Below are 13434 nucleotides of genomic sequence, written 5' to 3'. Positions count from 1 at the left end.
CACGTTATCTCATGGAAAAGCTCTCGGGGGCCACATTCGAGTAGTGGGCGGGGCTAGAGGGGAAAGTATGGTCGTGGCTTGATTTTAAAAAACCCACCTTCATTCAGTGGCCTATGATATGTCTGTATTTGTATTTATTGCAGGAGTGGGGAACTTCCAGTCCAAGAGCCCCACGGGGCCCACTAGGCTGTTTTGGGAACACCCAACTGCCCTGCACCTCACGTCATTCATGCCTTCCATGATGTCATACATGCCCATGTGGGAAAGGACAGTGCTTCAAAGGAAGAATTGGGAGCGTTAAACTGTGTTCCCAGTTGCTCCCAGTGCTTGCAGGAAGGGAGCGCATCTGGCTCCAGGAGGGGAAACTGGTTCCCATTTGATGGGAACAGTTTTTTACTGTTCACATGGGGAGGTTTGCAAAGGATGGGGCTGGGAGGTTTGACAGGTGGGTGGGGGAAGACCCACCTGTCAATCATATGGCCATTTTATTTATAATCCTATTTATACACTGCTATTCATTTAAAAAAGAAGAGCATTTTACAACAATGGCACATGAAACCATACAATAAAAACCATATTAAAAAAGTTAAAGTTAGAAATCCACTAACTTATGCAAAGGTGTATTCTTAATTGCCTGCATAAACCTGACGGCACAAAAAAGCGGGCATTCAGAACTTGAAACAGATGTCTGCTGAATCTCTGTTGGCAGAGAATTCCACAGTATTGGGCCGTTTCTTATTGTTGGCAGATGAGACTTACCAATTCAGACATGAACTGATAGTATGCAGATAAAGGCCCCCCATCTGTGCCAATAGGTCAGTGATATGCAAATGGCTGCAGCCAATCTTAAGGGATCTCCTAAATCTCTGGGATGTGATTTACATGTAAGCCGCCCAGAGTGGCTGGGGAAACCCAGCCAGATGGGCAGGGTATAAATGATAAAATTGTTATGTGTCCTGTGCCAGCCTTACTACTGATCACCTGAGCAGGGGCTGCCTCTTGACATTTTTTGGCAACACACTCAGATGGTGTGGGTGATATCATGGCCACCCCTAGGCTGGCAGACCTGCATGTTCATTAACCCTGTGGGGGTTTCTGGCAGGTTTTTTAAAATGTCATAATCAGTGTGCAGGGTTTGTTCAGGAAAGTGCTTCTCAGCACTTTTACACTTGGGTCCTCCCCAAATTAGGTGGTGGAGAACTTCGTTCTGTGGGCTAGTCTCGATCCATCAGGGGGTCCAATTTAGCCAGTGAGGCCTGTCCCTCCCAAACCACCTGTCAATCATCAGACATCACTGATGGGACAGCCAAGGCGTATGGTTCAGTCCTGCTGGGAGCTCCTTCACTGGCACATTTATTGCAGGAAACATGCTGGTGAAGCAGACCCCTCTCCCAACCCATGGGTTAACTATGACAAGTGCGAATGATGGGCCACTGTCCATGGCCACTGAAGAGTCACTTCTAGTCAAGACACAGCTGGGATTAGGAAGAAGGGCTTTTGCAGTGGGGGTGGGAATGCTACCCCATGGCTGTAGAAATTAAGAACGGTACCCCAAACTTAATTCCAGGTGACGGTTCTGATCACTCCATTCCCTTGGGATCATGCTGCTGACTGAGTTATTCCATGCACCAGTGAGGAAGACTGGGGTGTTGTTGTTTTTTGTTTTTTGGGAGGAGTGTGTGTGTTCTTGCCGCTGAGTCCTTGTGGTGTGTGTTGCCAGCTGGAAGTGTAAATGTGTGTGTATGCGTGCTTGGCTGGCTGTCCCTGTGCCTTCCAGCACTTCTGTGTCATGGGAGGGAAGACAGCAACAAGAGGAAACAACCAGAGGCAATGTCTGCACCAGGAAGATAAGATTTGGTGCCTAGCACTGCAATAACTTTTGACTTGATCTTGATGCCGTGACTTCCTGTAACTAAAGTAGGGGGGAAAGGGGGGGCGAGGTGGGCCTGTGGTGGGGGGGTGGAGGAGAGAGTGCCAGGAAAGAGGCACTCAGATGGAAAGAGGGTGCCCCCCCTTAGAGAGAATACAGTCTGCCTCTTTGTTTGCAAGCAATGTGGATGTGCTTTTGTGCGGATGCACATATGTGCATGGATGGGTGGATGGAGGGAGCAGTGCGTGCCTGGGTGCTGATTCCAGCTTCACCCCTCTGCTGTAGCGTGTGCAAGGAATGGGAGCTGGAACCAGGGGGTGGGGGGACATTGAGCCACATTCCTCCTCCTCCTCTGGGGGATACACATGTGGGAATTTGCACTGGGAATCTCCAAGTGTTCTCTGCCGTGGCTCTGATTTGTCACTTGTGTCCTTCAGCCTCCACCCCTGGACCTATGGCAGCAGATCAAGCAAGTTCACAGGTGAGGGAATCACCCCCAACATCAGAGTAAGTTAAAACTGGCATTCCCCTACCCCTAGTGCCAGTCCCCAGCTAATCAAGCTCTGCAAACACATAGCAAATGAAAAGGGAGGGAACTGAGTTATTTTTTAACTTTTTAAATTATTTGTTAGCTTATATCTTACCTTTCCCCACATAACAGGGTGCTTATGACAGATTACAATACCAATCCCATACTACGAAACACACAGAGAGAAGCCATGTCTTCTTTTTTAGCCCTCCCAACCTCTTAACCAACTGCATCAGCATCACAGAAAGAGAATGGGAGGAAGTCCCTGCTCTTTCAGTGAATTAAAAAGGTAAAGGTAAAGGACCCCTGACAGTTAAGTCCAGTTGCGAACAACTCTGGAGTTGTGGCACTCATCTCGCTTTACTGGCCAAAGGAGCCGACGTTTGTCCACAGACAGTTTTTCTGGGTCTAGATTGGCCTAAAACACCACACCAAAGACTCCCAATTCAAAATTTAACAAAGTCAGATCCATTAATTCCACACATCCACTGGGGAGTAAAATACCACAATTTAATATCAAACCCTTACGTTAAATAGCAATTTTCTTTTCAAGTTTGGGTTTTCTCCCCTCTGTTCTCAGACAATAAATTCCAGCTTTAGCAATTAAAAACCACAGAGATATTGGCATCCTGGGAAGAAAAGTTCTTGGCATCCAAGTTAAAGTGGAGTTGCGGTCAGCCCTGATGATCCACAGTTGTGATTCCGATGGGGAGTCTCTTCTGGGCTTCAAAGGCAGCAAAGAAGGGCCCCCAAAACACACACAAACCTCCCTTGAAGTGACTCGTGCAGCCTTCCTCTGCTGCCAAGGCAAGCTGAATCAGCATGCCTGGCAGGAGGACCACAGCAGCAGCACTCAGTAGTCATTCAGCCAACCTACCGCCAGGGCAGGACACCCATAACACGTGGCCCAGCTGGGGCTTCACCACCTGCCTCAGAGTGAACATCCATGCTACTAAAAGGAGGCCAAAACCCCAGACAGTACATTAAATGTGTGACTGCACTTTAAAGTGAACAGCTGAGGATCAGGATCCTTTTCCCCAGCCATCCTGCCACACCATCCTGCAGGCAGCTATTTACCCTGTGAGAGAAGCTGCTATTCCCCCAAGAAGTGGCTGGGGACCATTTTCATCAGGGCTGTGGTTCATGGGGAAAAGATTCAGGCCTCCTCCTCCTTGCATTCCAGATAGCAACTATAGGTAAGGCCATGACATGCTGGACGAAAGACACCCCACATAACATGACATGCAAGTTTGCATTTGATTACACCCCCTATAAAAAAAAACAGGCCATCAAGCAATGCAAGAAGCAAACATTTATCATACTGTCTGGTTTGGGCCACCATAGTGTAAACTTTCTCAAAACTGGCTTGCATTGCATTCTCTTTAAAGGCCCCTGGGAACTGTAGTTTTTTGCAAAGGTGTGGATTCCACTAGAGATTCCACAGCCCCTTTCACAGTCCTCCATGGGGATTAATTACAGTGATGGACAGAACTGGCCTGGAGCACCTGGGAGGCTCTGTTGGGCGATGAGCTCAGGTGCCACCTAAGCCACCACTGTCTCACCCAAAACAACAACCATCCATGCAGGGAGGCAGTTACTCTTCCTACCTGGTCAATCAACAAGCATGACACCCAACCACACACACACACACACACACACACACACACACACACCAAACGCCCATATACACCCCACCTCTTTCATCATCATCACTCAGCCCTGCCCATCTTCAGCATCTGTCCACTCAGTTGTCCAGCCACAAAACAAATGTTGCCCGACCCCCCCAGTCAATGGGGACAGGCCAGAATCTCAAAGTGCCCTGAAAGACCTTTAAATTAAAGCTCAAGTGCTAAAGGAACAAACGATTGTCTTCACACGGCAGCAGATTTTGGCACCCCTCCGCAGCATCACGGGAGCGCAACTCCTAAAGGGAAGGAGGGAAGCATTCAAGCAGGCACAAGGTGTCAGCCAGGAAAGATTGCAAATTCTTCCAAATGGCTAGTGGTCAAATTATTGCAAAAGTTTCTCAGGAGATGCTGGCCCAAGTCAGGAGGAAAGAGCTCCTCCCATCCTTGTGCACAGCAGGTTCTCAGGAAGACGAGGACGACGGGCAAAGAGCATTTCTGGAGCCAAACCGAGGTTGCGTCCAGTGTATGGGGCAGCAGAGTGGGGGCTCTTCTGATTTCCAACCCGTCTTTGCCACACACACATGCTGGCAATCATCTCTGCCATCAGCAGGCATGGCTTGCAGCCCTGTGTCTCCAACAATAGTGCATCCCCACAAGGCTGAGGTGACCACCTCCCAGAGGCTGGAGGCTTTGGAAGGAGGTCATCAGTAGCTGCTCTCGTGACCCGTCAGGATGTAGAGGTTGCTCTGTGTTGTGGGGTTGTCTGTAGGGATGCTCTCCAGGATGATGTCTCTGGCAGGGAGGAGAGAGAGGAGGCAAGAAGAATGAGCAGCACAGCCCATGTACAGGCATATGCCAGGCAGGCAATGGAAGGGCTGGCACAGCCAGGGCATTGGCAAGAAGTACGCGGGTGGCGCTGTGGGTTAAACCGCAGAGATTGCGGATAAAAGCAAACGCCAGCCGTGGTCAAAACAAGCCAAGAGAATGTCCAACCATGCGTTGTTTGACGAAACCAGAGCTCGTTTCCAACCACAACCTGCGGTTCAAACAGAACGACAGGAGGCTGCAAAACTAAACTCTGCTGGCGTCCTGGCTGCACCAGGAGGAGGAAGGGAGAGGCGGAGAAAGGCTATTCCAGCTCCTCTACAGAGCACCGGACTGCAGTTTGGTGTGGATTGTGAACACACCCACTCAGCCAAAAAGCAACGTATGTGGATTGGAGGGAACACTGAATTCCATGTGACATGGCAACAGGAAGGTGGGAAATGGAGAAATGTTGAGGTTTCCTCCTCAGAGGCATTTCCTCACCTGTGAGCTCCCAAGACCCGGAACACTCTGGACTCATCCGTCACCTCCTGCGTCACCTGTTACAGAAGGAAGGGACAACTGAGTTGGAAATCCCCATGTCAGGTGCCACATTTATCAAACCCATAATACCCTTTAACTTCTTAAAAAAGGAAAAAGAATTAACCCACTGCTCCTATTAATTACCTCACATTTTCTACTCTATTAATGATGATGATTAAAATTAACTGTATTTATATCCCACCCATCTTCCAAGGAGCTCAGGGTTGCTGCACATAATCCCCAACCCACCACTTTATCCTCACAACCACCTCCTATGAGAACTCAAAGCCATCCAAGTGGGTTTCATGGCCGAGTGAGGATTTGAACCCAGGCCTGCCCATCTCTAGTCCAACAAACCACTAAGCCATGCAGCAGAAACGCACCACTTAAACCATGAAAGGCGGCGGTCAGAGATAGGAAGATGCCTTATACTGCGTCAGACTGTTAGTCCATTTAACTCAGTCTGGTCCCACACTGGCAGCATTCCAGGGTTTGACCTGGGATGTGTTGCATGCAAAGGAAATGCTCTGTCACTGAGCTAAGGACCCTCCTGAATGGGTGGATATAGGATTTTTATCTATCCAAGCTGCTCCAGCGAGTGGTACTGATGTAATGTGTTTTGTATGCATAATTTGAGTGTCTGAGAGAGCGTGAGACAGGAAGTCTGAGTACTGTTGGAAGTTAGTTTCACTTCTGAAAGTGTTGCTGTTCTGTACTGGTGCTCAAAGAGCACAGACATGCTGATGGATTCTCTGTACATATAGACTGTAAAATAAAGTAATTTTAGAACTACGATTGACTCTTTCTTCTGCAATGACATGCCAGAAGACGAGCGTGCTCCTCTCAGGAGGGAGGGGTCGCTTATCACCAGTCTCTCTGGACTGAGGGTAATTTACAGCCAGGGAGGACCACCAGAGAGACACCCCGGAGTCTTGGGAAGTTGGCGGCCTTCCTGGGCATGTTTCCAACAGGGTATACATAGAATTGTAGAATTGGAAGGGACCACAAGGATCATCTAGTGCAACCCCCTGCAATGCAGGAATCTTTGGTCCCATGTGGTGCTCAAACCCACAACCCTGAGATTAAGAGTCTGATGCTCTACCAGCTGAGCTATCCTCTGTACGTCAAATGTCACAGACGGAAGCCACACAGTCCAGGAAAAATAGCACCTCACCACCGCCCAACGGAGCTTAACTCGTGTTTACTCTGATGGTCCTGTTGTCAGGCTGGTGGTTTGATGCCCACAGGCCCCTCTGCCCCAGGCTGGCCGGACTCACCTCACTGGATTCCAGGCTTCGGCCTTGCATGCCGTGTTTCCAGAAGGCCAGGACACTGTCCTGAAGGCACACTGCAAGAATGGGGAGACCACAAGTGAGCAAACAGGCCCCCCTCAGAGGTTAGCTGTCACAGCAAGAGCCTCTTAACTCAGGAATCAGGAAGCCCACCTCCCAAATCCAATACAGTGGTACCTCTGGTTGCAAACGGGATCCGTTCCGGAGGCCCATTCACAACCTGAAAGGAACGCAACCCACGTCTGCACGTGCGCAGGTTGCGATTCGCCACTTCTGCGCATGCGTGTGATGTCATTTTGCATGTCTGCATGCGCGAGCGGCGGAACCCGGAAGTAACCCTTTCCGGTACTTCTGGGTCGCCGTGGGACGCAACCTGAAAACGCTCAACCTAAAGCAAACGTAACATGAGGTATGACTGTACTGCCAGAGGGAAGGCACTCGAGGATCCACGACCCGTTTGGGAGGCCTCAAACCCCACCCGACACACCCCATCCAGGGACCCTCACCTACCAATGGTCTCGATAGGGAAGTGGAACGTGAGTTCTGGAGGAAGGGCTCCCTGAGGGGCGCCGTGGAGGTTCACCACCCTCACACAACCTGAGGGAACGAGAGAAGGAGGGGCAGCGTTGGCCAAAGGGCAAAGAGGCAAGCGAGGGGAGGGGCAGGCAGACCGCGGGGAGACCAAGGCCAAGGGAGCAGGTCAAACTGGGGAAAGACTTACGCTCAAAACACACCAGGACAGTGTCTCGGTCCATCTGCGTCACGTGGCTGGCCATGACCAAGGGCCGACCTGCAAGGAAAGAGGCATGGGAGGCTAGTCTAGGGCTGGCCCTCGCAGCAGGGGTGGGGGAAGCTGGGGGCCACATTCAGAGGAATGGGAGGAGGAGCAAGAGGGGCGAGATGTCAGTGGGAAAAGAGGAGGTGGTTGGCATGCAGACTGCCCCAGGCTCAGTCTCCATCGACCTCTCCTTACAGGACAGGGAATGTCCCCTGCATGAAACCATGAAGAGCCACTGCTAGTCCGTGCAGTCAGTACTGAGCCAGATGGAGCAATGGATTTCTCAGCATAAGGCGGTTTCCTACGTTCCTTTTTTTTTTTTTTGCCAATTTTTTTTTATTGCTTTTCAAAAAATTTAATGAATTTAACATCACATTCAAATTCAATACAAATTTAAAAGTGACTTCCCACCCTGCCATCTTGATGGTTCACTTCCCACCCTCGTTAGCTGCTCAATATTAAATATGTTTCCAAATTCCATTTCAAAAATGATACTTTAGCATTTTATCTTTGATTCCCCCCCCCCTTTCAATTTTCTTCCTCTTTATTACCCATCGGCTGTTCATTTCTGGTTCCTGCTAGACTTTTGCTTAACTATAACATATTCCCTAATGTCAAGAAGAATTACTCTTCACTTTGTCAGCCCACAAATCCTTACTTTTAAATCAGTAATCCTCCCCCCCATTAAAATCAATCTCTCCTGCTATTTTCCATAACCCAACATTTGACTGGTCCTAATAAGCACAGACTGCTTTCCTATTCAGTTCAGTCCCTTGTTCGGAAGCTTGAGGACTAGAATCTTATTTTATTTTTAGGGAAAGGGCAGACCAGCTCAATAGTAGAGCATCTGCTTTGCATGCAGAAGCTCCCAAGGCTCAGTCCCCGCTGGCATCTCCTTGTAGGGCCTAAAACCTTGGACAGCTCCTGCTATAGTCACTGCAGGCAATTCTGAGCCAGATGGAAGATTCTCTTTATATGGCAGCTTTTGCTGGCAGCTGGGTCACCTCCTGAGCCATGGGCCTTGGCAGCTGCCAGGCAATGCAATCTCTGGCACCAGTCCAGCCAGCTGCCGTCTGGTTACTTTGCCTTTGACCACCTATTGTCAAATCTGCCCCACAGAACCGAACTCTTCACATGCATCCTGGGTGATCCTGGGCCTGTCATCATCTCTCAGCCTAACCCACCTCGCAGGGTTGTTGTGAGGATAAAACGGTTGGAAGGGGAACCATGTCTGCTGCGCTGAGCTCTTTAGTGGAAAGTCAAGATTAAAAACTTAATTTTATTCAACACACACAAAAATTCTACTTGCAAACTTAGTTAGGCAGGTACCAACAGGGTCACCATGCTCGGATGAATGCTGAGGCATATACAGAAGTACAAAACAACTTTTTAAAAGGCCAGAGGGGGCAAACCCCATACAGCCCTGAGCGTAGTCAATGGTTTCCAGGAGCCATTAAATGCTGAATGTGTGTTAGAAATGGAAAAGTTGGTATTGGGTGGGGGGGCATTAGGCCTGCTTGAGACTCCAACATCTTCTCCACGAAGGGGACTGCCCTGGAAACTTAGCGGCTGGAACCTTAAATAGGATCAGTCCCGTTAGAGGAGCCAGGATATCCTCCAACATTTGGGGTTGGGTCCATTGTAACAACAAACAACTCAGGCCTATGGGGTGCATCTGTGGCAGAGATTATTTTATTTTATTATGTGTTTATTTATTCCTGCACACCTGGCTTTTGTCCTTCGCCCTTCCTTAAGAAAAAAAAATATGTAAGAAGAGTCCTGTAGGATCTGGCCAATGGGGGCCCCATCTAGTCTAGCATCCTGTTCTAACAGCAGCCAACCAGACACCTGTATAGTGGACGCTCAGGTTGCGAACGTGATCTGTGCGGGATGCGATTTGGCGCATGTGGGACCGTCAAAACCCAGAAGTAACCCATTCCGGTACTTCCGGGTTTCGGCGGTCTGTAACCTGAAAAACGCAACCTTAAGCATCTGTAACCTGAGGTATGACTGTATTGGGAAACGCACAAGCAGGATTGAGCCCAAGAGCCGTCTGCCCTCCTGTGGGTTCCCTGATAAGGGGAGCAGAGGGGGGAGGCCTAACAGTACTAAGCAGCAGCTCTTAAAGGGGCCGTGCCCCACCCCTCCCTGACTCCATGCCGGTTTCCCTCTCTCTTACCTGAAGGGCTTGAGGTGCTGAGGCCAGTGCTGAGGGAGAGGGTGCTGAAATGCAGCTCCGCCCCTGGCTGGTCGGTGCCGGTCACCCCCAAGCACACTTGCGGGTATTCCTCCGTCTCCACAACCAGCAGCTCAAAGAGGGTCAGGGGGACGGGCAGCGCCACAGAGACGTGCTGGAGAGGAGAGAGAGGATGCAGGAACCAGGTCTGACACTGCCCAACCATGCCCTCCTTGCCTGCTCCCTTGGGTGCTCTTTGGAATGCCAGAGGGGGAGGGGGAGGGTCCCTCCTCCCATCCTGCACCCCCATTCCTGGCCCTGCACCCACTTACCTTCAGCAGCATGAACTTCTGCAAAGGCTCGTACCACTGCAGGAGGGCCAGGCTGGAGGGGAGTGCAGCGCAGAGGAAGGTACTACCAGAGTAAGGATTTCGCACTGAAATACAGAAGAACCGGGGGGGGGGGTGTCAACCTCCCCAAAGTCCCCCTTTCCCCCTGAAGAGCCTCCTGATGCCTCTTTGGTCAAGGCCTCCTGCCCAGCAGCAGCTGACAGCAGAAAAGGGGTTTGCTTCTCATGGCGCCTCTCCCTGTCTCTTGAGAAAAACTAATTCAGAGTGCAATTCTCTGTCCTTTCAAGAAGAAATGCAGCAGAGCATGGAGTAGTTGAGCAGCTCAGAGACAGGGCTGCCGGCAAGGAAGTTGCTGTGCCATGTTGTGGGTTTTGCCTGTTGTCATGCCCTCTACACTTGGGCACTTGGGCAGTGCCATTTTAGCAGTGTGTTTATCTTTCAAAATAAAACAGCTGCATTTTAATTTGCGCTAAAACACTACCCCGCTTGCGTTATTAACTTCAGCGAACAAAAAGCCTTCCGGTTTAACATGTTGTGTGAAGGGCTCTCCAAGTTCACACAGGCTCCAAAAGGCTGCAAAATTGCAGCTGGTTGCATGTGACTGTTGCTGGGCCTGCAACAATGCTGCTCTGAATCTGGAAGGCACAACACCCCACAATTCCTCCAGGGCATAATTTAGCCGAATTTCACTCACATATGGCCTTGGGCTTTTGACTTGGCTTGTTTTTTAGGGAAATGCAAGTGAGTGCTGGGGAGAGCTGCAAATTTGACTGCTAAAGGGCTTCTGGGGGAGGCACTGATTACTATTTTCTCATCATGCCGTGTTTCTCATCAAATTCCGCACACCCACAAGAGTCACCCCGTTTTCTTTTTCCAATGGATGAGGAAGCCATTAATCACCCACTTCCCCCTTTCAATGCGGCTTACTCCAATTCCACCCAACTGCATTTCTCAAAAAAGCACAACACTCCAGGAGGCTGGCGTAACACAGGGCTACAACGTCGCCTCCACCATAAGACCAGAGTTGAAAAGCTGCTCCCTTTTTGGCTTTGGGGTGCAGAATACTGGTGTGACCCAAATATCAGTCAAATTTTGAATATCCAATTCTCCACTGAACAGCACGGGGTTGTTGTGAGGGGAGAACGGGGAAGAAGAAAATTACACTGAGGTCCAGTGCCAAGGGCCTTCTGGCGGTTCCCTCACTGCGAGAAGCCAAGTTACAGGGAACCAGGCAGAGGGCCTTCTCGGTAGTGGCGCCCGCCCTGTGGAACGCCCTCCCACCAGATGTCAAAGAGAAAAACAACTACCAGACTTTTAGAAGACATCTGAAGGCAGCCCTGTTTAGGGAAGCTTTTAATGTTTAATGGACTATTGTATTTTAATATTCTGTTGGAAGCCACCCAGGGTGGCAGGGTATTAATTAATAATAATAATAATAATAATAATAATAATAATAATAATAATATTACATATGACTTCATGAGCTCCTTGGAGGAAAGATGGGATATAAAAACTCCCTCTCCCCCTCATCTCCTCCAACCTCCACGTCCCCAAAACTCCTCTTTCCCTCACACAGCCACCAACTGTCATTTCCCAACAGGCCTGCCCCTCTCCAGAAAACTAACCTACACGGCACTTCAAGCATCCTTTGGTGTCAGCTATCTTGGCTGAGAGGGCAAACTTCCTGTCAAGAGAAAGGAACAGATTTAGGCCTGGGTGTGTGTGTGTGTGGTGGGGGGCGAATTTCACCAGGTCAGAGGCAAAGGCGGGTCCTCCCCGCCAAGTCTGTCCTTAACTGAAAAGTCTGTCTGAGACTGAGCAGGGGACCGTCTTCTGTTTGCAAAGCAGGAACTCTAATACAGAGCTATAGTCCTTCCCCCCCCAAAATGAAGTAAGACTCCAGTCCTCATGAGGCCCAATAAAGGAATTATTAAGGAGGGACTCAGGAAGCTGCTTTTATAGGAAATCAAACCCACTGGGTCCACCAGCCTCAATACCACTGGCATTGCCTGGTTGTGGCACTTCAGGGGGGGGGGGCTTTCAGGTGGGAGTCACTTGAAGTCACCAGGGAGGGTCCTCTTCTTGGGCATCACATAGGCTGGCTTAGGAATGTACAGGCCGCCTCTTAAGCCCAGGGGCATCCAGAAACCACAGGGTGGAGATCTGAGGCTTTGCACAGCTCGTTGCTCCCATGGGTCCTCTGCCTGCCCAACATCTTTCCCAGGACCCCACAGCCAACCCTTCCCAGCTTCAGTTCCAGTCGCAAGCAGCTCCCTGGGAAGCAGCTTGGAGAAATCAGCCATACCTCCAACACTAGGATCGGATATGGGGGGGGGCGGAGAAGAGAATTTACTACTCTCCTCTCTTTGAAGTGGGGCAGGGGATGGGGGGGTCCCTCCCTCCCCGCCTCTCCCCACCTGGGGATGATCCGCTCTGTCAGCCGGTTGGTGGCGATGGAGAGGGGGACCTGCCGCTTCTGCAGCTGGCGCCGCTGCTCAAAGAGACCCACAAGGTTGTGGGAAGAGAGCTGGGAGGACTTCCCTGCAAAGGCAGAAGCGGGAAAATCGGGAGGATCATTTGCCGGAGCAAAATGGAAGTTTAAGCAGGTGCTATTTTTTTATATTCAGAGACCTTCTGGACTCTTCAATCCTATAGCCATGCACCCGATTGCCCCTCTAAACCCAACGTGTGAAGCTCACCCCCAGTCCCCTTAAATCGACCCAGATACCTGATGGGCAAGGCAAAAAGAGGGGAAATGAGGGGAGTGGTTCTAGCTCTGTCTCTGGACACTCACCAGCTAAGGTCAGTAGCACATTGTTCATACAGTAGAGCCAAGAACACCTGTGTGGAAGGAGCTGGGGGAGGGGAGCAGGCGGGGGCGGGGGGGCAGGATGAATGGCACAAAGCAGGAGAGAGAGGGAGAAGTGGCGAGAGAGAGATCAGTCGCTTGTTGAGCCATCGCTGCATTTTCGTGGCATGAAATGAGTGTGTCCAAGTTAGATACAAGGAACTTAATGAAGATTGAATAGTGTTTATATATATAGATATTTTAAAGGAGCCACCCAAAAACAATAAAAAAATTCAATGATCGTAAGAGAAGAGCCTGTAGGGATAAGAAACCTCAGCATCTTGACAGACACTCTCGTGGGCATCTCTGAGCGATGAATGAAAGGGCCTCCTGAGTTGACCGCCACCAAACGCACCCACCCACCTGCCCTTCCTGTTGCGATCCACAGGGGATGTCCACCTCTGGTGGTGGTCATGGTAAAGGCCTAAGCAAGGAGAGGCCAGAAGTTCCTAGTTCTCCTGGCAGGCAGGGCAAGGGTCAAGTGAGGGCTTAGCTTTGCCCCAGACCTGCCACTCCACATTCTGAAGCTCCTTGTCCGAGTTCTCTTTCTTTCACCCCAGAGCTTTCCTCACAAAAACCAGCTCTTTAAACCTGAACCACAACAAACAGCAATTTG

General features: G+C 50.2%; 1 protein-coding gene across 1 annotated transcript in view; it reads right to left on the bottom strand.

The window, feature by feature from the left end:
• Positions 1–4261: 4261 nt before the first annotated feature.
• Positions 4262–13434, bottom strand: part of MAP4K2 (mitogen-activated protein kinase kinase kinase kinase 2) — a gene marked incomplete at its 5' end in the record, with an annotated part of 36572 nt that continues 27399 nt past the window's right edge. Inside the window, 10 exons of the mRNA XM_080984415.1 lie at positions 4262–4819; positions 5336–5391; positions 6652–6722; positions 7177–7263; positions 7388–7456; positions 9624–9795; positions 9953–10056; positions 11596–11654; positions 12388–12511; positions 12765–12825. Coding sequence (XP_080840541.1) covers positions 4732–4819; positions 5336–5391; positions 6652–6722; positions 7177–7263; positions 7388–7456; positions 9624–9795; positions 9953–10056; positions 11596–11654; positions 12388–12511; positions 12765–12825 — 891 coding nt within the window. The 3' untranslated portion in view covers positions 4262–4731. The remainder of the gene's footprint in view (positions 4820–5335; positions 5392–6651; positions 6723–7176; positions 7264–7387; positions 7457–9623; positions 9796–9952; positions 10057–11595; positions 11655–12387; positions 12512–12764; positions 12826–13434) is intronic.

This window comes from Podarcis pityusensis, assembly GCF_964106645.2.
Source record: "Podarcis pityusensis genome assembly, chromosome: 16".
In the NCBI taxonomy this organism is placed as follows: Eukaryota; Metazoa; Chordata; class Lepidosauria; order Squamata; family Lacertidae; genus Podarcis; species Podarcis pityusensis.
Note: the sequence above shows the minus strand (reverse complement) of the source record. Positions and strands in the feature narration are given on the sequence as shown.